The sequence below is a fragment of the Bactrocera oleae genome, chromosome 3, assembly GCF_042242935.1.
Source record: "Bactrocera oleae isolate idBacOlea1 chromosome 3, idBacOlea1, whole genome shotgun sequence".
Lineage (NCBI taxonomy): Eukaryota > Metazoa > Arthropoda > Insecta > Diptera > Tephritidae > Bactrocera > Bactrocera oleae.
Window position 1 is genome coordinate 53,711,974 of NC_091537.1, and position 22,428 is coordinate 53,734,401.

Genomic DNA, 22,428 nt, shown 5'->3' on the forward strand with positions numbered 1-22,428 from the left:
ATTAGCATTTTTACTTAAATTACTTGTCGATCTTTCAGTTTTAATTAATTCCAACTCTTTCCTTGTTTCAATAAATTTTTGAATCCATATTGAACTAGATTGGAAATCAATCAGCTGCATTTCAAATTCTTCAATTTCCAACCAATCAAATTGAGAGAAGTTCAGTTTATGAAATGACGTCACATCTGGGTACATAATGAACTTGAGTATTTCCGACAATTCTTTGAACTGAGAAAATCTCCCTAAAAATTCCTTAATTAAAGAATCGATCACAGAAATAAATTCTGCAGTAATTTTTTCTTTGTCTGCTGTCTCGTGAATATCTAAATCATTCATATATTTTTTCAAGTTTGGAAAATACTTGTAGTTTCTTGTGATAATATCGTTTCTAAAAACTTGCAGTTTTGCCTCAAAAGCGCGAACGAGATCTATCATGGCAATAATTGTTTTGTTTGTCCCTTGAAGCTTTACGTTTAATGTGTTTAAATGTTGGCATATGTCTGTAAAAAACATCAATTTCAAAAACAGTCTGATTTCTTCCAAGCAATCAACAAATCTTTCAAGTAAATTCCCGCGACTCAACCAGCGAACACTATTATACATCAGTAAGCCATTATACACCGAGTTGACTTCGTCCAACAAAGCATAGAATTTTCGCTTGTTTAAAGCCTGTGACGAGATGAGGTTGACTATTTTTGTAACTACCGCCATTACATTATCAAGGGATATTAAACCACTCTTAGCACACAAGACTTGTTGGTGAATGATGCAGTGGAATTCAAGAATCGAATGTCCTACGTCAGCTTGAAATAAACTTATGAAACCGTTTTTTTTACCCACCATACTTGGAGCACCATCAGTTGTTACAGAAACAATTTTTTTTATATCAATTTCTTTTTCAGCAAGCGAATTTTTAACTGCCGTACTTATATCTGTTCCCTTTGTAGTTGTTAGCAACGATTTTATTGCAATTAATTCTTCCTTAATGACGTTTTCTACGCAATACCGAGCAAAAACAGCTAAACGTGCAGATTTTTATAAAAGAAGCATCTTTAATGTCAATTTTTTGTTTATCTGTTATATTTTCAGCCAGTTTTAAGATTCTTTCTTTTATTGTGTTTCTTGATAGAGGAGTATCTATGATGCGCTGAATTATGTTATCTTTATTGTCGAAATCTTCAAAAAGAGAGGGCGCGCATGCTAACCAGGCTTCCTTCAAAAACTCACCTTCTTGAAAAGGTTTACCATGCCGAGCAATGACATTTGCAGCCGCGTAACTTTCCGCGCTTGTATTACAATTTTTGCCAACAAATTTAATCATAGACGTTGACTGTTTATTTCTGTCATTCAATGCACTTGCAATTAATTCTTTTTGTTCTGCCTCGCTTTTTTGACTAACAGATTTATGATTTGTTTCAAAATGTCGTTTAAAAGACGATGTTCTACATACCACTGTTCTAGAACATAAAACACACACCGCTTTGTCACCTTTACTAATCATGCCATATTTCTCAGTCCACCAAGTTTGAAATTCTCTGTTATACTTAGTATCATGAACTTTTTTTTTTTTGCTGAGCTGGTCATATTAAAATTTAATAATAATAAGAAAAATATTTAATATCAGTTTAAAATCACCCGAATAAACTTTACAATACAATTATGTCAACAAAACTCACTATTACTTTATGCGTAAGCAAACAATGCGTCATTCGCAATTGAAACCCACGGCATTATAAAAACAAAACAAACTAGCGCCGTGCAGCGCTTCCTGCCTGCCACCGCGCTGCCCCCACCCCGCGCACCGAACACTCCGCAGCGTAGGAGCATCGCGTTCGATCGTCTTAAAATACCTAATTCTACGACGTGCCCAAAATATTGTGTCGCGTGCTATCAATGCCACTCGTGCCATTGGTTCGCCTACCCTGTAATAGGGTATCCGACGTTTCCTTCTGCGTGTTACAAATTTCGTGCCAAATTTAATATACCCTTCTCAGGGTATAAAAAAAAAATCTTGGTTAACCTCGAAAATTTTTTTTTTTTAAATAAACAAATTTTTGTTTATTTCCGTTCCAGTTGCTTCGGAAGCCATTGTGGGGTTATGGAATAGGTTCTTTAGTATCATATTTGACAGTTTTTGAAAATGTTGATGCTAGTTCTGGACTAGAACCATCCATTGAAACTAATTGCGAAGCACGACTCTTTCCTTTGTTGAATAGACTGGCAGCCACCATGAACTCTTTACACGGAATTACATCAACAATTGCGCCAACCTTTTGTACTTGAGGGTCCGTCTTGCAGTCTTCAAATAACTTAACCGGACTTCCCGATGACATATTTACTATTGGGTCAGGCAGTACAAAATTTCTATCCAACCACTACTTGTTTCGCTCTACAAATACTGCTAATAATCCATGGCTAGTTCTCCACTTTTCTACCAGTTTGCTCACAAAATTTCGCTACTGCTTTTTTATTTTAGCTTCTTTGTCGGTACTTCTTCTTCTTTGTTGGTACTTTTTCGTGGCGCCACACTAAAAACAGGGTGCGTTTTGAGTATAATGTTTTAAAAGAGCAACATCTTTAAATCTTGGAAATATAATACTAGAAATTAAGTCAGTTTGTTCGCTATGCGACGCGAAATGTTTATCTGGCGATTTTTACGATAGAAAATACAAATTTCCACAAATACAAGTATTTGAGTAGCACAAAGCATTCAGTAAAGGTTGTGATGTCATCGCAAAGTTGCCTCATATGAGTCGTTTACCTCTCTTAACGACGATAATGTCGAAATAGTTAAAGAAACAGTGCTTGAAGAGAGGTTGCAAAATTGACAACGTAGCTGACCCTACATTAATCAAACACATTATTTCGTTTAAGTCAGACAAAAATTATGTTGATGCTCATCGTATTTTGGATTACTTTGTGGTTCTCCATGTATTACCACCACGATAACGCGCCGTGGCATTGTAGCAAGATTGTCACTGAATATTTTGCCACACACGAAACGAGAATCATCTCTCAGCCACCGTATTCGCCAGATTTGGCTCCCTGTGACTTTTTTCAGGCTGAAGGCATGGAAGGCCATTCTATTCGAGGCTTATAACAAATGTATGGAAAATTGGGTTAAGCGTTGGCATGCTTGTAGGTATATTGGCTGAAAAGGAGCCTATTTTGAATGCGATAATATGGTATATTAAGTCTTTAATACAAATACGTGAAAAGTTGATTTTTTTGTCAGTGTCATATTTGATCAGATGGCACAACGTAGACATGGATCTACACTAGGGGGTTTTCATTACCATCAACGCGAAAATTGTGTTAATTTTAAAACAATTATTTTTTTCAAATCTTAAGTATTATATATGCTTAAGATTAAAATTTGTTATTTTTATTTCTCAATCAAAGTTTAAAATACAACTACCAGATTGAAAATTTTGTATTCTCAAATATGGGATTACAAAATAGAAAAAAAAAATTATTCAAATGTTAAATCAATTATTTTTTTAATGCATTATGTGCAACCCTGTACAGTAACTTTTCCCTTGCTAATACCTACCAGTTGTTTTAAGAAAGTCTCGGCAGATGGATCTTAAAGCATATGAACGCGCATGTTGAAAGGAGTAATAAATAATAGACAGCCGCCACATAGTTTGTCGTTGTTTTTTTTTATATCTTTCCCGTCGTTGTTTTATATATTATACCCATATCCAATGCCTTAAAGGAATATTTGTGTGTCATAGTGTATTCATTCCAAATGATAATTTTACCATATATCAGCACAGTGGTAATGGACGATTCTTTATGTTACACACTGCATCTGGGTTATTTTGAGTATACTCGTATAATGGCAGCTTAAATACTGAATGAGCTATTTCGTCCTCATCTAATAAAATTGCTGCAATGCCAGATGATGCGACGGCCAATGCGATGCCATTTTTGATCGTATCTCAACAAGAAGTAGCGAAATAAGGAATGTTTACCAGTTCCACCTGGTGCATCCAAAAAAACCTAGAAAGGAATTCCCTTGCTCTGAAGAAACTGCCAGCATAATGCGGTCGTAATTTGTTTTTTGTTCATCATTTAGTAGTTGAACATTGCGGGGAACAGTCTCTGCCAATTCGGCAGTATCATACTGCAGTTCACGATTTACATATGTGTACTTGCGTTGACTAAATCAAATGCACTAATGCGATTTAGTGAACTCATACCGAAATTAACAATGACAATACATTGATTCTCAATATATCATTCGCCCTCTAATCATTGTGATTACTCCACAACATTTCTGATCGGGTAGCAAATATTAGAAGAATTTGTGTTGTTATACGTGGGATACTGTTGTCCATTTACTTTACTTATATCTTCAAATGACAATGGTCCGGTGATTTTAACCAACAATCCCTTCTACTATGTTCGCACCGACGCAAAATTCGTGTTTTCATAGACAAAAGAGGTTTTCACGCGAAAACTTGTGTTTTCATCCATACAAAATCTGTCAAACGAAAACACAGTTTTCGCTGAAAACCCCTTGAAAACTTACATTCCTCTCATTATAGTCGGTGCCTGCTCTAATTTAATCGATATTATTAGAAGACATATTTTGCCAGCGCTAAATTTTGCCATTGGCCTAAACGTGCCCTACAAGAAACTGCTGATGGGTTCACCAATACACTCACATTTGATATGTCAGTACTGTTAATTTACATTTGCATTTTTAAATTGAGAACTATTTTATTACATTTTTTGTTGCATTCCTTTATATATTTAAGTATATTATTATAACTAATTTTGATTAAAAGTTTGAAATTTATTAAAGAAATAAAAATTATACAAGTATTATCTACTGCGCAAAAGAATTTTTCACTTCTGATAGCGTTTCAGTCATAACTGACAATTTTCAGCTATGACGGATTTATGATCCGCAATGACTCAGAAAAAACAAAACAAACAACCAAAAAGAAAACAAGGCTCTTAAGAAAATGATAGAAACTTTGTTCCGCGCGCTAACAAATTTTTTTCAGCTATGACTGTCATATATATTACCCATCAGATGACCGTCACTGTTCTTGTAGGGTACATAACAAATGTAAACAAATAGATGTGTGAACTGTCAATGAAAACTCATCGAAAACACACAATGTCGGCCAGAACGACTTTGGTTCCACAATCCACAAATTGTGTTTTCAAGAGGATTTCAATTCGGTGCGAACATAGTATAAGTCTGCTTTGGATTGACTGTATATACACGCCAAATTATTTAATTTGAATAAACCGGGACTCTTTCATTTGACGAGGTATCTTCACGAAATTTAGCACGGATTATTAGTTAAGTCAACAATGTAATCTCCGAAGAAATTATTCAGATCGGATGACTATAACATATAGCTGCCATACAAACTGAACAATCGGAATGAAGTGCTTGTATGGAAAACTCTTTCATTTGACGAGGTATCTTCACGAAATTTGGGATTTATTATTATTTAAAGCATTAATCTAATCTCCGAAGAAATTGTATGGATCGGATGACTATAGCATATAGCTGCTATATTAACTGAACGATCGGAGTAAAGTGCTTGCATGGAACATTTTTTTATTTGATGAGGAAATTAGGCACGAGTTATTGCTTAAGGCAACAAATTATTCTCCACAGAAATTGTTCAGTTCAGATCACTATATCATATAGCTGCCATACAAATTGAACGTTCGGAATCAAGTTCTTGTAAGGGGCCTTTGTTTTTGTGAAGGGTATTATAGCTTCGGCGCAACCGAAGTTAACGTTTTTTCTTGTTTTGTATTGAGTTTAATACGAGTTTATATTAGTTTTGAAAACCCTTTATGATGAAAATATAGTATATGGCGGATTGCTTTGAATAAGCGTGGAAAAAACCTAAGTGTAATTTATGAATCTCTCAAAAACCATAATATTTGAAAAATGTTTTTTTGCCGCATGATGACAGGCAGAGAAGTGATCGTCCTCGCGGTTCGAACCAATTCAGCCATAAAAACTGTTCGCGAACGCATATGCAGACATCCCTTAGAAAACAGAAAATTATGTCAAGGTAAACGAATATATCGAACAAATCAATGTCAGAAGATCGTAGGTCAACTGGTACTATTTTGACTAGAGGGAGTTTCTGCCCAGTGACCGTCGACGTAATATACATACATATATCCCCTGTTACACAGTAGAGGCCAATGAAGGGTTAAAACAGTGAACTTCACTGTTCCGAAGAAACGGGTCTATGGGCCGGAAAGATGGCTACTCCTCTCTGGGTTAAACAAGGGATTACTTAGACTCCCACATTCCCAGTATTTTCCGGAATTGGCCTCGTGCGAATCCTCTCCGGACAGAAATTAGAGTCGAATAAATAGGTTACAGGTGCCACAGATGCCTACTTGGCAGACCTACAGAAAACGTATGTGAAAGAAGTTGGAAAATTGCTGGTTCGAGTTGGTCGAGCTACGTTGAAAAGTCAATCGCCATTTTCCAAAAATTTTCTTTTTTCTTTTGTGAGCTAACTATTGTACTTTCCAATTAGGATTAGGTTGAGTTCGTTTTGAAACGCTTTTCAGCTTTAGTGTTGACCAAAACCGAAAACTATATTTTGTTAATAGGGGTAAATTCATATCAAAAAAGTCTTAAAATCAAGCAAATTGGTAATAAAGTGCTCTTACATTTATTGATATTGTTCCTTACTAACAATTTTCTGAACAAATTTCATGGATTAGCATGAAAAATTTTAGATCTACGATTAAGGAAATAATGGCGTTCACACAAGTTTAAAATAAAGCTGAATAGTATTTGGGTTTACTACAATGTGTGTCAACTACTGTTTAAAATATTTGTCAGCATTGCTCAGCAATACGTTCATTCAGAATTTAAAATCAATAAACAGATTTTAATTAATTTGTATGTTCGTCATGCAATTACTAAATTACTATATGAAATGACTCACCTTTTGAAGTTGATTAAATTTAAAGGATCTGAAGAGTTATTTATTAACTACCAATTTCCAAGTAGTGTACGTTTAGCCACAATTATAAACCAGTAAGGAAGTTCTAAGTTCGGGTGTAACCGAATTATATATCGAACCACAATTATATATCCTACACATTGACCGATATTTTTGGTCACAAGTTGGCACACTTTAAACGCATTATTCACGCAAAGTTTTACCCCGATATAATCATTGTTGCTTGATTTGCATACTGGAAAGTGAAAGAATCAGATGGAATTTAAAACGGTGTTATATGAAAACTAGGCGTGATTGTAATCCGATTTCTCCCATTTTCGCACTATAACATATTGTAGAAATATGAGAAAAATATTAGGTATCGAATTTTTTTTAAATCGGTAGAGCAGGTCCTAAGATATGGGTTTTCACCTAAAATTGGGCGGTGCCACGCCCACAGTATAATTTTGAACGCGGTTCCTATAAAGTCATCTAAGACCATTCCAGAGATAAAATTTAATGTCTCTGGCGTGTATGGTGCTTGACTTATCGCGCTTTTAGTAGTTTTTAACAGTACCGTTATATGGAGAGTGGGCGGGCGAGTCACCCGATTTCATCCATTTTTACACTGTCGATAGAAGTGCTAAAAATATCTGTTATTATAGCTTTAGTGGTTTAGGAGATATGCACATTAAATATTTAAAAAAATTTTTGAAACTGAGGATGCCCCTCCCTAATTTGATATTGTATGTAAAATAACAGTCTTGTATCTTATTGTGGAGCTTAGTTATGACAATTTATTTGTTTTTGATTAATGGCGTTTTGTGGGCGTGGCAGTGGTCCGATTACGTCCATCTGCAATACCAATCTTACGCTACCAAGAAACATGTGTACCAAGTTTCATAAAGATATCTCAATTTTTATTTTTAGGTGAACAAAACTATTATACTCGGTAGCAACAGGTTTCGAGAGTATTTAAATTAAAGTAAATTTGTAGTTTTTAAAGAGCAGCGATACGCCCATTTGCTCCAATCGTACTTCTTAATATATTCAAATTGTAAAACTTGCAAAATATTGTAGGCAACTGATCTCAAGTAGTTGATTAATTTTGTCATTTATCTATACTATAATAATAGAAAACAAACAGAAATGGCGGCAACAGCATCAAGCTTCTTTCCTATTAGACCTGTATGCGTGCCCGTTCACTCTTACCTCAATTTCATCTGATTGGAAGCGAGTAGGTTTCCTGTTGTCCTCTTGCGTTGTAGCGCTGGACCTATGGACCTGCAGTGATCTCGGCAAGCGCTGGTCAACAACCACAACTAGTGCGACTGTGACATCCTTCTGGCCAGAATGAAGGTCCTCCAAACTACTTGGTCTTAGCAAAGGCAATCTCGCCGCAGTTGGAGGTGTTCTGATTGGACACTGTCCAGTAGGTTCACATGCGGTGCGGTTAAATATTTTTCTATTGCCCGGCTTTTGCCTGATTGAGATTGAAATATCTCGGTAGATACTCCTTTGGAGAACCTAGCGAAGTGGCTGATATTGATAATAACCGTCTTAACAAAATTGTGGTAAGCTTCGTCGGTCTTTGAGGATATGATCCACTTTTTGTAATGTATGTGTAAGACAAAGAACGAACATCTGTCCAAGTGAGATCCATCGATTAGGATAAACCCAATCACCTAATCTATACTAACCTACTGTGGCACGAAATCGTAAAATGTAGAGTTTTTACTAAGTGTGGTTGACCAAACTCATATGGTTTATGATATATGTATGTAACTGAAAGTTATTAAAGAGTGTACCACTTTTAATACTCTCAAAGTAGAATATATTCCAACCTACTAGATTCTCTACATTAAAATTTAATAACTTAAATTGAGTCTTAATCAAAGCACTTTAAGTTTTTCCAATTGATTCTATTTTCTGGGCTGGCAGTGGTACGAAATAACTAATTGAAAACGTGCACTAAGTTTCATCAAAATATCTGGACTTTTATTCAAGTTATCTCACAATACACTAACATATAATATTATTTCGATTAGGTTGAGTTGTTACAAACGAAAACCAAAGAATTATATCGTAACAAATTCCTAAAACTTCATTTCTTCAGAAACTTTTCAAATATTTTTACTTCCGAAAGATAAACCAGAGACAAAACAATTTTAAAAAAGTAAGGAAGCTCGGAGCCGGTTAGACAATTTGTACTCTCGCAATTTAGAAGGATCAAAGGAGGAGAGGTGCTGTCAAACTTTATATTAACACAGAATAAAGAAAATCATAACATGTAGTAAGTGAAGGCTGCTGTGATTCGGTGTCATATTTCACCGATTCTTGGACTAACTATCAACTACATTGTATACATTTCTTTGCTGAATTTAGGTAAAATATACGATTTATATTTGTAATTAACTATGCATTTAATTTATTTATGAAATTTTGCTCTGATCCTTTCCTCCTCAAGAAGCTGCTCACTTGACGGAACCGCCGATATCGGACCACTTAAAAATAAATATATATAATAAAGCTGTCCTATAAACTGAACGATCGAGATATCTTCATGAAATTTGACAAAGATTATTGCCAAATAACGTATTATTAAAGGTTAATTAAGATACTTGAAGACTTAAAAAGTATTTCATAAAAACATTCATTCGAAATTTAAAATGAAAATTTTTTTTACAGTGTACTATTATAAAGATAATCGTATTTAAACTTCCAAATGTATGATATATTCTATAAATCTGGATGACGCAACTATTTGATGGGCAGAATCGGACCATTGCCACGCCCAAAAAACGTCATTATTCTAAAACCTATAAAGCACCATAGCTAAACTCCAGAATAAAATGTAAGGGTGTTATTTATTACAACGAAATGCATGAGGGAGGGGCGTCTATGGTAAAAAAATCGTTTAAAAAGCCACGCTGCCCCGCTCTTTAATAGTTTTAATGTACCATACATATTTCCCAAACCATTCAAGCTATAAAAACCAAATTCGTTCAAGGTATATGTTTTTGCTACCCACCCTATGAAAATGGGTGAATTTGGATTAGAACCCCGCCCACTCTCCACATAATGGTTTTGCTGACAAAGTGTGATAAATCTATAAATAAATGCGCCAGGCACATAAAATTTTACTCCCGAGATGGTACAAAAAGGCTTTATAGGTGGCCGGTGTCAAATTTGGACAATGGGCGTGGCACCGCTCACATTTAGGTTAAAACAAAATCAGATGAAAACCACGCCTACTTCCCATATAACACAGCTTTTAATTCCATCTGCTTCTTTACTTTCCAGTATACAAACCAAGAATCAAGCAAAATAACCGAATAAATTTTTGCATACCGAATACGTAGACCCCAGCCCTTATGTTATCTATATGTTATAGAAATTCGGAAAGAATCCTTGATATATAACTTCTTTTTCTGTTGATAATATGTAGTAATGCCAAAAATAGATAAAATCGGGTCATTACTACCCCTATCTTCTATATACCTAATATAAGGATTTCAAACTTCCGGTTGTCTTTATACCATATATGTATTAGGTGTAGTAAAAAGAAATCAATTATTTTAACAATAGATGGCGTTATTTATCTGTATCTCGCGTTGTATAAGTCCTGAGATGTATAAGATTGGGTTCGGCTAAATGGCGTGAAAAAAATGACATTTCATACTAAAAAAGCTTTTCTGACAGTTTTGTGATTGGTTGATTCAGTTTTGTTTGAACGCACGTCAAAGATAAACACTAGCGAATGGCTGAAAATGTGAATAGCGTTTATGGTCGTGTAACAGCCAATCATAAGCAATTTTGGTTTCGTCGATTCCGTTCCGGTAACTTCGATGTCAAAGATGCACAACGCTCTGGAAGACCAATTATCAAGAAAATCCTGAGTAGTGTCAACAGTTTGTGCAAACATAGAGGGATTTTCGATTTCCCCCCGTAAACCGTTTAGGTTGAATAAAATGAATGTTATTTTAGTAAAATTAAGTGGCCTTCTTAAAAAGAATGTGATTTAGCGCTTAATATGAATGTTGGCTTAGACCTTGGTCCAAACCTGATATACAGTGGTGGATCTGACCGGGGAGGGTTTGGGTGTTAAAACGTCTTATTTGAGGATAATTTTAATATAATTTTCGCTGACGGGAAGTAAAATATAGTTATAAAACTAATTTAGTCTATGACCTATAATATAAGTTAATAAGATACAAATTTGAGGGTAATCCATTTACAATTTCGTCGAACAATGAATGCAACATTTTTAAAATAAAGTTTTGACAACACCTGAAGGTATTTCCCCGCTTTTGATCCTTGCAAGTTAAAAGAGTACGGAATGTTCGGCTATATCCGAACATACTTCTTCCTTACCGGTTCTATTGTTTAGTTTGTAGAGCGATCAGTTTCCTGTCAGATTCCGTTCAATTTTACAATGGTCAAACGTAAAGATTCAAATTAAAGAAAAAATGTGCACCTCTAAAGAGCTCAAATATTTGAGTTGACTAATACACATATTACTGCAGCCATTTCTGCATACCTCCACATACGCAGGTGTCGGAATACCTAGGCCACCAACCCAGGCTGCAAACAAATCCATATAAGTCATCTTATTTACCATATAGTCCACGCGGGGAAAAGTAAATCCGTGTTTTTTACGGGTGTGTTAACCACAGGTCATTTAGCGTTCCCCTCTAATGTTAAAGTTTTAGTACTTCCCCTACTACCTACCACGGTATCGTGATTTTCAAACTTCTGGTTGACTATAATACTGTATATATCGACCAGTATTTAAGATATCTTATTAAATGAAAATTACCCTTAATAACCTTTTAAATACAATAATTTGTTGCGAAAATCGTTTAATGAAATAAGCTAGCACCCATATACTGCTTATACAGGGTGGCGCACGAATCGTGCTACAAAAATAAACTGTAATAACTTGTTTTTGATCAATGAATACATTACAAATTTTATTTTATATAATTAATTATTTTTGGCTAAGCCACGCATATGCGACACCTAATTAGAAAATTATATTATATATTTCGGCATGAAGGGTTGAAGTCGGGATTGCATCAGTTATCGATTTATTGGACTGCTTCATTTCAGTCATATTTCTGCGTCATAACCCCATAAAAAAGTATGGTGCAGTGAGATCATGTGACCGCGGGGGCCAGCGTAAAGTGGAGTTTCTTGATATTAATTTGTTTTCAAATTTTCGTTGGAGCTTCGCAATAACCGGTCTGGCTATGTGTGCAGTTGCTCCATCTTGCTGGAACCAAAAGGATACGTCTTCGGCGTAGTTCTGCGTAAAAAAAACGCATTCAACATCTTTAAATTATGGTACACATTGACAGTTTCTGTTACACCGTTTGATGAAACTGCGCATCACACAGTGACTCGCTCTGGGTGAGTCTCGTGGATTATGTATGGATTTGATTCACTCCATATGCGGCAATTGTGCTTATTTACATTTCTGTTTAGATCCAAATGGCCCTCATCAGACATAAACAAACAATTTATCAAATTTTTGTCTTCTTCTGCCATTTCAATAATTTTTTGGCGAAATTCCAGGCGAATGGGCTAATCTAGAATGTTTAATAGGCTTTTTATTTGAACTTTGTACAGAAACAGTTTTAAGTCATCATGAATTATTAGTTGTAATGACTGTCTGCTTACTCCAAGTTGCGCCGATAAGTTGTTAGTCGAAACTATTGGGTTTGCCTGAATTGAAGCTGCAACAGCCGCGATTGTTTCTTGAACACGAACATACGGATTTCGATGGTGCGGTCTTCTTGTGATACTTCCAGATTTGGCAAACATTAATCAACCTGGTAATGGTTCATCTACTCGGGGAAGTGCCGCCAAAATCCCGTCTACTATACCCTATATCCCTAATATAGAGATTTTTGACTGTGTGTTTGAATTCGTAAGTGTTTTTATTATTATTTTATTTATAATTTTAAACTATTGATGTAACTGAATATATTACATAGAAAGGTGAAAAACTTGTTGAGCTCGTGTAGAAGAAATTTCGAAACTGGACGAGGCAAGCTACAATTATACAAACAGTAAAAACAAAATATTAAGGGATCGTGGGAAGTGTTTCGAATGTAAAGACTCGATAAATCTAGCTGCTAGGAATATACTTTTTAAGTACAATTAAAATAAATTTTTGAAGTGTTTCGCTCCTCTTCAGTCATTTGGGTTTTGTGCACAAATATAGTGTTCCTAATATTTAAAAGGAGGTTTTGTATCAACCATAGATATCGTAGGCTGCTTCAGCCCAATGTTAAAATTATTTACCATAAAATGCATTTATGATAACTACCGGCAGCAAAGGATCCAAGAGTTTATGATAATGTTCCTTCATCTCATTTATTAAAAAACAAAATTATGCGACATTTAAACGAAAATAGCTTATGTATCTGTACAAACATTATTTAAAAGCCGTTTAATTGTCAATAAAACTTTGGCTTACTTGCTGTTTGGAAGTTCCAATGGATTTGCTTTTTCTTATGCTCTGCACATTAGTTTTGGTCCCAACATATTTTTATTTGTATATTAATACAATAAATGGCTTCAACTTAAATTCAACTAAGTGAACTTTCGACTTTCATGTAATCTTAGTCGCCACCGATATCTTAACGTGAGCAGTCGTATTATAGCAGTAAGTTTTGTGGTTTTTTAGCTGTGAAGTTCATGTTGGTCAATTCGACTAACAATTCACTTTAACTTAAGTTGCAAGTTTTCTTTTTTGACAATATTTAGTTTTCTAGATTAGAGATTGAAGCGTTTGTGTTTTTTGTGCAGTTAACCAGCGGATTGAAAAATGAGTTTCAAACAAAGCTTAACTGATGATTTAAACGTGTGACGAAAGCGATTTGATTTGAATTTCAACAAATCGTAAAGGATGCTATTGTCGAAGAGGAAGAGTCTATTGACATAAATGACATTGATTCAGAATGCGAATTCTAGTCAGAAGAATACACATTGAACCAGTCACCGTATATATCCAATATAGTTCAACTCAAGGCAAACGTTAAGGTTATATAGACAAACAGCTATAAATATTGTTCATAAAAATCAAGGACCCACCCAAAATCAAAGATTTACTGCTCCATTAGCTTGCTTTGAATTATTTCTGACAGATGAAATTATATATGGAATTGTTAAATGGGCAAACGTTGAAATCAAAATGGCGCAGTCAAACTATGAAACTTGCAGCGCTAGCCAACAAAAAATTGAAAAATACGAAATTAAAGCATTTATTGGACTGTTAATTTAACTTGCTGTGCTCAAAGATAAATTGTTTGATCTATCATTTTCTGGCAACAGGTGTGTTTCAACAATGAGCAGGGCAAGATTTAACATTTTGACACAATGCCTAAGGTTTGCCGACAAGTCCGATATACTGAAAACTATAAGCAATGACAAGTTTACTCCAATCAGAAAAGTTTGGGATATATTCATTGATAATTTTCGAGCAGATTATGAATATGATCATATGTAACAGTTGATGAACAACTTCTAGCATTTCGAAGCAGATGTTTCTTCAGAATGTATATTCCCTATAAGCTGGCGAAATATGGGATAAATATTGTAATAATTTGTGATGCTGGTACCCAATACATGATGGATGCAATACCTTATTTGGGCAAAACTACAAAAACTGGTGGCTGCCACTCAGCTTTTTCATAAAAGAGTTAACGAGAACTATTCATGGTTCTAACCGTAATGTTACGATGGACAATTGCTTTACGTCCATTCCACTTGCCAAAGTCTATATCAAACAAATAGATAATATAAGCTTTTTTTGACAATTGATGCCTCAAAACCGCAAAAACTCAGTGCTAAATACATGTTAGTCGATTCGGCTAAGTATTAGAATTAGTAAAACCTATTAAAATTTGTGAAAAACAAGTTTGTTTGGAACAACTATAAATGTTTATTTTATCAACACATTTCACATTTGTACAAGCATAGTGCTAGAAGAAAAAAAAGATATGCACTCTAATCTTAAATGTGTGGTAAGTTCAGGAACTAAAAGCAATTATGTAAAACAGCTATTAATAATTGAATGAATATAAAATATTTTTAAACAATACATTCTCCGAAGAAATTGTTCAGATCAGATCACTAAAGCATATAGCTACCATACAAACTGAAAGATCGGACACAAGTGCTTGTATGGAAAACTCTTTCATTTGACGAGGTATCTTCACGAAATTTGGCATGGCTTATTGTTTAAGGCAACAATATGTTCTCCGAAAAAAATCGGTTAGATAAGATCACTATATGATATAGCTGCCATATAAATTTAACAACCGAAATCAAGGAATCTTTGTACTTGTGAAGGGTATATTTATAGCTTCGCTGCAAACGAAAAGAGAATTCCCCTAAATTTGTGATATGAAAATGTTTTGCAAAAACTAAATCTGACAAATAAAATTTAAGGCCAAAAAATGTTGAATTGCGTTAACTGGAATCAAATCGTGTAAAAAATTAAAATTTGTATACCCTGAACAAGGTATATTAAGTTTGCTACGAAGTTAGTAAGACCCAGAAGGAAACGTCGGAGATCCTATAAAATATATATATAAATGATCAGCATAACGAGCTGAGTTCATTTCGCCATGTCCGTTTGTATGTATACATAAGAACTAGTCCCCCAGTTTTTAAGCTATCGTTCTGAAATTTTGCATCTATCCTTTCTTCGCTTGATGCTGCTTATTTGTTGGAACGGCCAATATCGGACCACTATAGCATATAGCTGCCATACAAACTGAGCAATCGGAATCAAGTGCTCAACGACTTATTGTTTAAGGCAACAATGTATTCTCCGAAGAAACTGTTCAGATCAAATCGGTATATCATATATCTACCATAAAAATTGAACTATCGAAATCAAGTTCTTGTAAGGAACCTTTGTATTTGTACAGAGTATTATAGCTTCGGTGCAGTTAAGTTAACGTTTTTTCTAGTTTTAATTTTCAAATCGTGTTAAATCAAAACCGCGTAAAAAGTTATTGTGACTGTCCGGCCAAAACTATAAAGAGCTTTAAGTAAGCCACAAATTATGATAAGAAAATTTGGTATATGGTATCGAATTATGAAGCGGAATCTATTATTTGAAAGTTTTTAAAAAGTTGACATGGCACCGGCCCTAATAAGTTTAATATAGATATCTCACAAACCACAGACGCTATATCACCTCGAATTATTTCTCCGGCTTTGATCCTTGCAATTTTCAAGTGTATGAAATATTCGGTAAATCTCGAACTGAGCCCTTTCTTACTTTTTATACTCTTGCATCATGTTGCTACAGATATATAATAGTTGTGTTCATCAAAAGGTTGCTTGTATCATCTAAAAATAATCGAATTAGATATAAGATTATATATATATCCATATATAAATTATCAGGATGAAGAGACGAGTTGAAATCCGGGTGACTGTTTGTCCTTCCGTTCGCCTGTGAAAGCTGTAACTTGAGTAAAAATTGAGATATCTTTATAAAACTTGGTACCGTAAAACGGTTGGTATTGAAGATGGGTGTAATCGGACTACTGCCACGCCCACAAAACGCCATTAATCAAAAACAAATAAATTGTCATAACTAAGCTCCACAATAAGATGCAAGACTGTTATTTGGCATACAATATCAAATTAAGGATGGCCATATGCAGTTAATATTTGTTTTTAAAGTGGGCGTGGTCCCGCACTAATAGGTTTAATGTGCATATCTCCTAAACTGCTAAAGCTATAATAACCAAATACACCGAAAACGAACGTTTTTAGCACATTTATTGACAGTCTGAAAACGAATGAAATCGGGTTACAAGCCCGCCCACTCCCCATAGAACGGTCCGGTTAAAAACTACTAAAAGCGCGATAAATCAAACACTATACACGCCAGACACATTAAATTTTATCTCTGGGATGGTATTAGATGACTTTATAGGAAGCGCGACTTTTAGGTAAAATCCCTTATCTTGGGATTTGTGTAACTGATTTCAACTAAATTCGGTATATAACATTCTTCTCATATTTCTATGTAGTAGTGTGAAAATAGGCGAAATCGGTTTACAACCACACCTATTTCCCACCATTTTAAATTCCATCTGATTCTTTCACTTTCCACTATGCAAATCAAGCAATAATGATTGTTTCGGGGTAAAAATTTGCTTGAATAATGCGTTTAAAGTGACCAAAAACCGAACCAAAACTGTTTAAGCCCCTAGATACTGAATATGTGGACCCCAGTGCCTGTAGTTGACTTTTTACCAAAAATAGTGGGTCAATGTCTAAGATATATGATTGAATTTCATATAATAAAATAAATAAATGAAACTCTCGAGAATAGTATGTTTTGTGTCAAAAATGGGTTGAATCGGATCAATACTTCCTTTAATATAAAATTTTTTTAACACCTGAAGTAATTTTCCGGCTTTGATGCTTGCAAGTTGCGAGTGTATAAAATGTTCGGTTACACCCGAACCTATAACTTCCTTACTTGTTTTTTATTAAGGTTATAGAAACATATATATATATATATGTATAAAATTGAGTTACTAATGAAAAATATTTAAAATAGACTTATTGGAGGGCCACGCATCCAGATATAAGTGTAACTGCGCCTATTCCCAAATCCTTGACGGTACAAAATACATCACCAATGGCAGATCAAAATAGATTTAATTCAACATCAACAGGTAAATTTATAGTACAACATTATTATATACTAATTTATTTTAAGCATAAAGAATTTGAATGGAAAATAAAAGTTAGCAAGAAAAAGTTTATTTAAATGAAAATTATTGCCAATTTATAATATTGTGAACACAAAAATACATCATCTAATATCAGGCTTTTTAAAACTTGAAAAAAAAGAGTAAATATTTTATATTTAAAAATGTATAAAGAAAACAACAAGTGTGGAAATTGCTATAGGCACATTTAGAGTGACATCTTTAACGTTTAGCGTCAAAATTATGTCTAGGCGCATTTTGTTTCTGAATTTTTGTCTCCATAGTTTGTTTGCCTTGATAACGTTTCTCTCTGTTCTTCACTATAATTATATACGTCCCATTCGCTCAAAAAACAAGGATATTTGGGTATCCTGACTGCTGACCTAACATCATAAATCCCCACAAAGCTAATAACCGTAATGTCTCTAAATTTTCATTCAAATGAACAGCGTGAGCGACTGTAACAGAAGCCTTATTATAGGTGTTGTGGAAAACAATACCTTTAAAACTCCGTTTCGAAGTATCTTTATGCTCCAGGATTAAATTCTGTACCTACCTTTTCAATAAGATCAGTTATATTTTTACAATAAAATATTCTTCTTGACAAAAAAAGTGTTCATATTCTTTTTCACGTTTTTTCTATCAAGCAAAATAAGTATTAGGAGCAGATTCCTTAGAAAGATTTTAATCCTTAACTAAATCATTCAACTTACTTTAAATAAATTTATGTTGTCAAATCTTGACGATGTAAATCTTGTTCTGATGTGAAGTTCTGAGATATATCAATATATTATATATTGAGTTTGGAATAGGCACTGGGATGTCTTGACACTGTGGAATTAAAATATGTGAAATTGATCTACGAGTTACCCCAACTCCCATATGCTTTTTAGAATGATTTTCGTTATTCTGACGAACCATAAGTCGAATAGGTCATTCAGTGTGTGAAATAAAGTTTTAAATTGCTTGAAAATATGTTTATTTGTGCAATGTCGAAATTCACTCGATCAACTTTGATCTTTCACTTCCCTTCATAGTGGTTTTCCACTTTCCACCTGACTTGAAATCGTTTAAGTTGATCAAAATGTATGACATTTTAATGAAACTCAGTAAACAAACTGAATTGGTTTAGACCTTGGTCCAAACCTCATATCCCTAATGAATTGAACTCAAATCCTCTGGTTGACGCTTAATGTCGCTGACGAGAAGTAAAATATAATAAACTAATTGAGTCTATGACCTATAATATACAATAAGTTAATAAGATACAAATTCTTATGCATTAACGTTTTCGTCGAATAATGAATGTTAAAATTTTTCGTATCATTTTTATACGCTTGCAACATGTTGCCACAGAGTACATATATATAATAGTTTTGTTCACCTATCGTTTGTTTGTATCACTTTAAACTAACCAAGATCGATATAAGGTTATGTATATATAAATGATCAGGATGGCGAGACGAGTTAAAATCCGATTGACTGTCTGGCCGTCCGCCCGTCTGTCTGTGCAAGATGTAACTTGAGTAAAAATTGAGATATCGTAATTAAAGTTTGTACATGTGTTCCATGGCAGAAAAGGGAAGACGGCATTGCAGACGTGCGTAATTAGACCAATATAATAAATTATAAAACTGTAATTTGGTGCAGGGAAATATTAGCAATAGAAACCTACAGGGTAAAATTTTTGAAAAAATGGGCATGGCCCCTTCCTCTAATAGGTTTAATGTACATATGTATGTATGTCCTAAACGACGAAAGCTACAATAACCGAATTCGCTCAGGTCAAATATTTTAAGCACCAACAGTGCGAAAATGGATTAAACCGGATGATATCCTCGTCCACCCCCAGATCAAGCTACTCAAAGCGGAAATTCAAATTATACTCAGCACTTAATTGCAGCCGGTGTAAAAATTGGATGTTGGACGTAGCACCGTCCAACTTTTGGGGAAATCATATATTGTCCTGATATTCCTAGGTTCCAGTGCAATGCGCAATGCGTGAAATCGGACTACAATCACACCTACTTTCCATATATCATAATTTTAAATTTCATCTGATTCTTTCACTTTACAATATGCAAATCAAGCTTTGATGAATGTATCGGGATACAACTTTGCACTAATAGCCACTTATAATCAAAAATTGTCAAAATCGAAATTAAATGTACAAGTGTTTTTTAAATTATGAGGATTACTGCTGAGTACGAATGGAATTGGTCTAGACCTAGACCTAAGCCTCATACCCCTATTATAATGTATTTCGATCCTATGGTTGACGTTTTCCACATCAAATTATTATATTAAATTTAGTCTCTTCGGTTAAGTTTTAAGCGAAGTAAAATATATTAATAAAATGAAGTGAATATAGGATGTTTTAGAAGGCGTGGTGAAGCAGTTAAGCAATACTCTCTTCGATGAAGAGCATTGGACCTTCCAGTAAGATTCTAATCCAGCACATAAGGTAAAAACCACTCAGCAGTGGCTTAAAAGCAATATTCCTGGTTTCATATCTGCAGATGATTGGCCGCCTGGAAGTCCAGATTGAAATCTATTAGACTATGTTTGTGGTCAAAGTTGGAGAACATGGCCTGTCGAACACAGAAATTAGGAGAGTCTCAAAAAATTTTTGGTTCGAGCAGCGTCACTAATACCGTGCTGCTATCATTTGAAGGCTTTTATGAAAACAAAAGCTAACTACAATATTTCGAATAAAATTTTTAATTAGATCCGCACTATTATAGCACTTATTCGAAGTTTTTTTTGTTTAGAAGTTTTTCAACCACACATTATTGATTTATTAAACACGAGGCGTAGAACGTAAACGATGTTTTTAAATATATAAGTACAATGCATTAATTTTAATTTCGGCAATCTATTTTTTTATGCTTTGAGAAGCAGCAGGTGTCTTTTTTAATTACTCATTTCTATTATTATACCCTGTTCAAGGTGTATATTAAGTTTGTAACATCCAGAAGAAAATGTCGGAGATCATCTCAAGTTTATATATAAGTGATCATCTTGATAGGCTGAATCGACTTTTCCATGTTCGTCTGTCTGTCAGGATATAGTCGAATTAGTTCCTCAGTTTTTAAGACAGCGATCTGAAATTTTGCACACCTTAGCATATAGCCACGATAGCATATAACTGCCATACAATCAGGTGGATCAAAATCAAGTACTTAATAATATTTATATATTAGTATATATAAATATATTTTTTAATATATCTATTTTTAATATTGTATGTACATAAGATTAAAATAACAATACACGAAATATGAAATATGTGAGAGAAGCATGGAAAACTGTTTTATTTCGTTCAATGTTAAAGTTGAACTGTCAATCAAAACGAGGATGGTGGGCGTAATCGGACCACTGCCATACCTACAAAACGCCATTAATCAAAAACAAATAAATTGCCATAACTAAGCATATTTTATATATAACTACGCCTATTTTCCATGTAACACCATTTTAAATTCCATCTGATTCTTTCACTTTCCACTATGCAAATCAAGCTACAATGATTGTATCGGGGTAAAACTTTGCGCGAATAATGCGTTTGGAGTATGCCACCGTGTGACCAACCAAAAATAGTCGCAATCAAACCAAAACTGTTCAAGCCCCTAGGTCCTGAATATGTGGACTCCAGTGCCTATAGTTGACTTTTTACCGAAAGTATCGGTCAATGTGTGAAATGTTATATATAATGGAAATTCATATAATAAAATAAATAAATGAAACTCTCGAGAATAGTATGTTTTGTGTCAAAAATGGGTTGAATCGTATTAATACTTCCTTTAATATAAAATTTTGCCAACACCTGAAGTAATTTCCCGGGCTTTGATTCTTGCAAGTTGCGAAAGTATAAAATGTTCGGTTACACCCGAATTTAGAGCTTCCTTACTTATTTTTGTTTGTATATTGTCTGTTGCGCCAAGCAACTTTTCGAAACTAAAATAATATATATGTTAAAAATAAACTTAAAAAAAAAAAGATCAATTGAATAATATTGGAATGAATTGTAAATGTTTTATGCTATAAAAATTCTTACCTTTATTATACTTATTACAAAACACATTATCTATTACAATAATCTCTTACAATGAATTAACGAAACTGTTGAAATATGCTTATACTTACCCCTCTTTTAATACATACCACTTCTTGTAGTTTAAGCTGTTAGGTTAAGGCTTAGGTTAGTTTATATTATACATAAAATAAAGAATGCTATTGTACCATAATAAAACCACACTCGCAAACGCACCTCTTTTTGCTAAACGGACATTTTAATTTTCGTTAAGGCACAGGCAATTGGTACTTTTTTTTAAAGTTGCGCATCCCAGCGTTTTATTTTGTCACAAAAAAGCTTGAGAATTTTATATTGGTATATTTGAAAGAATAATAGAATTAAAAAAAAAAAACTTTTTGAATGATCCACATTGAGTTGCTACTTGAAAATCGATTGTTACCTTTTTTCAATCCGAAATCGTTTTCGACGGTGGCCCCTTGCTATTGGAAGAATCATGTAACTTCGTTCAAAACACATACACTTTCCTCTTGTTTTCTTTTTGAAAACCCTTTCCTACAGCAGAAATCGGTGTTACTGTACTTCAACTCTATTTTGTTAATAGGCTTAAGTTCATATCAAAAAGATTTTAAAATCAAGTAAATAATTAAAAAACAATATAAATCAAGCATTAATTTAGCAAGAATTTATT

The 22,428-nt window shown here is 34.0% G+C and overlaps 1 protein-coding gene and 1 long non-coding RNA gene across 10 annotated transcripts in view; both read left to right on the forward strand.

Annotated features, from left to right (window-relative positions):
* The window catches only part of Ca-beta (Calcium channel protein beta subunit), a 440,977-nt gene that overhangs the window by 385,820 nt on the left and 32,729 nt on the right, over positions 1 to 22,428 (forward strand). For all 9 annotated transcript variants that reach the window (XM_070106634.1, XM_070106637.1, XM_070106635.1 and 6 more), the window contains one exon: positions 17,551 to 17,668. In XM_070106634.1, the coding sequence (XP_069962735.1) occupies positions 17,551 to 17,668 (118 nt within the window). The remainder of the gene's footprint in view (positions 1 to 17,550; positions 17,669 to 22,428) is intronic.
* On the forward strand, positions 8,895 to 9,973 carry LOC138856197 (uncharacterized). The gene is made up of 3 exons (XR_011395288.1): positions 8,895 to 9,335; positions 9,418 to 9,557; positions 9,639 to 9,973. It is a non-coding gene; the product is annotated as an uncharacterized lncRNA (long non-coding RNA).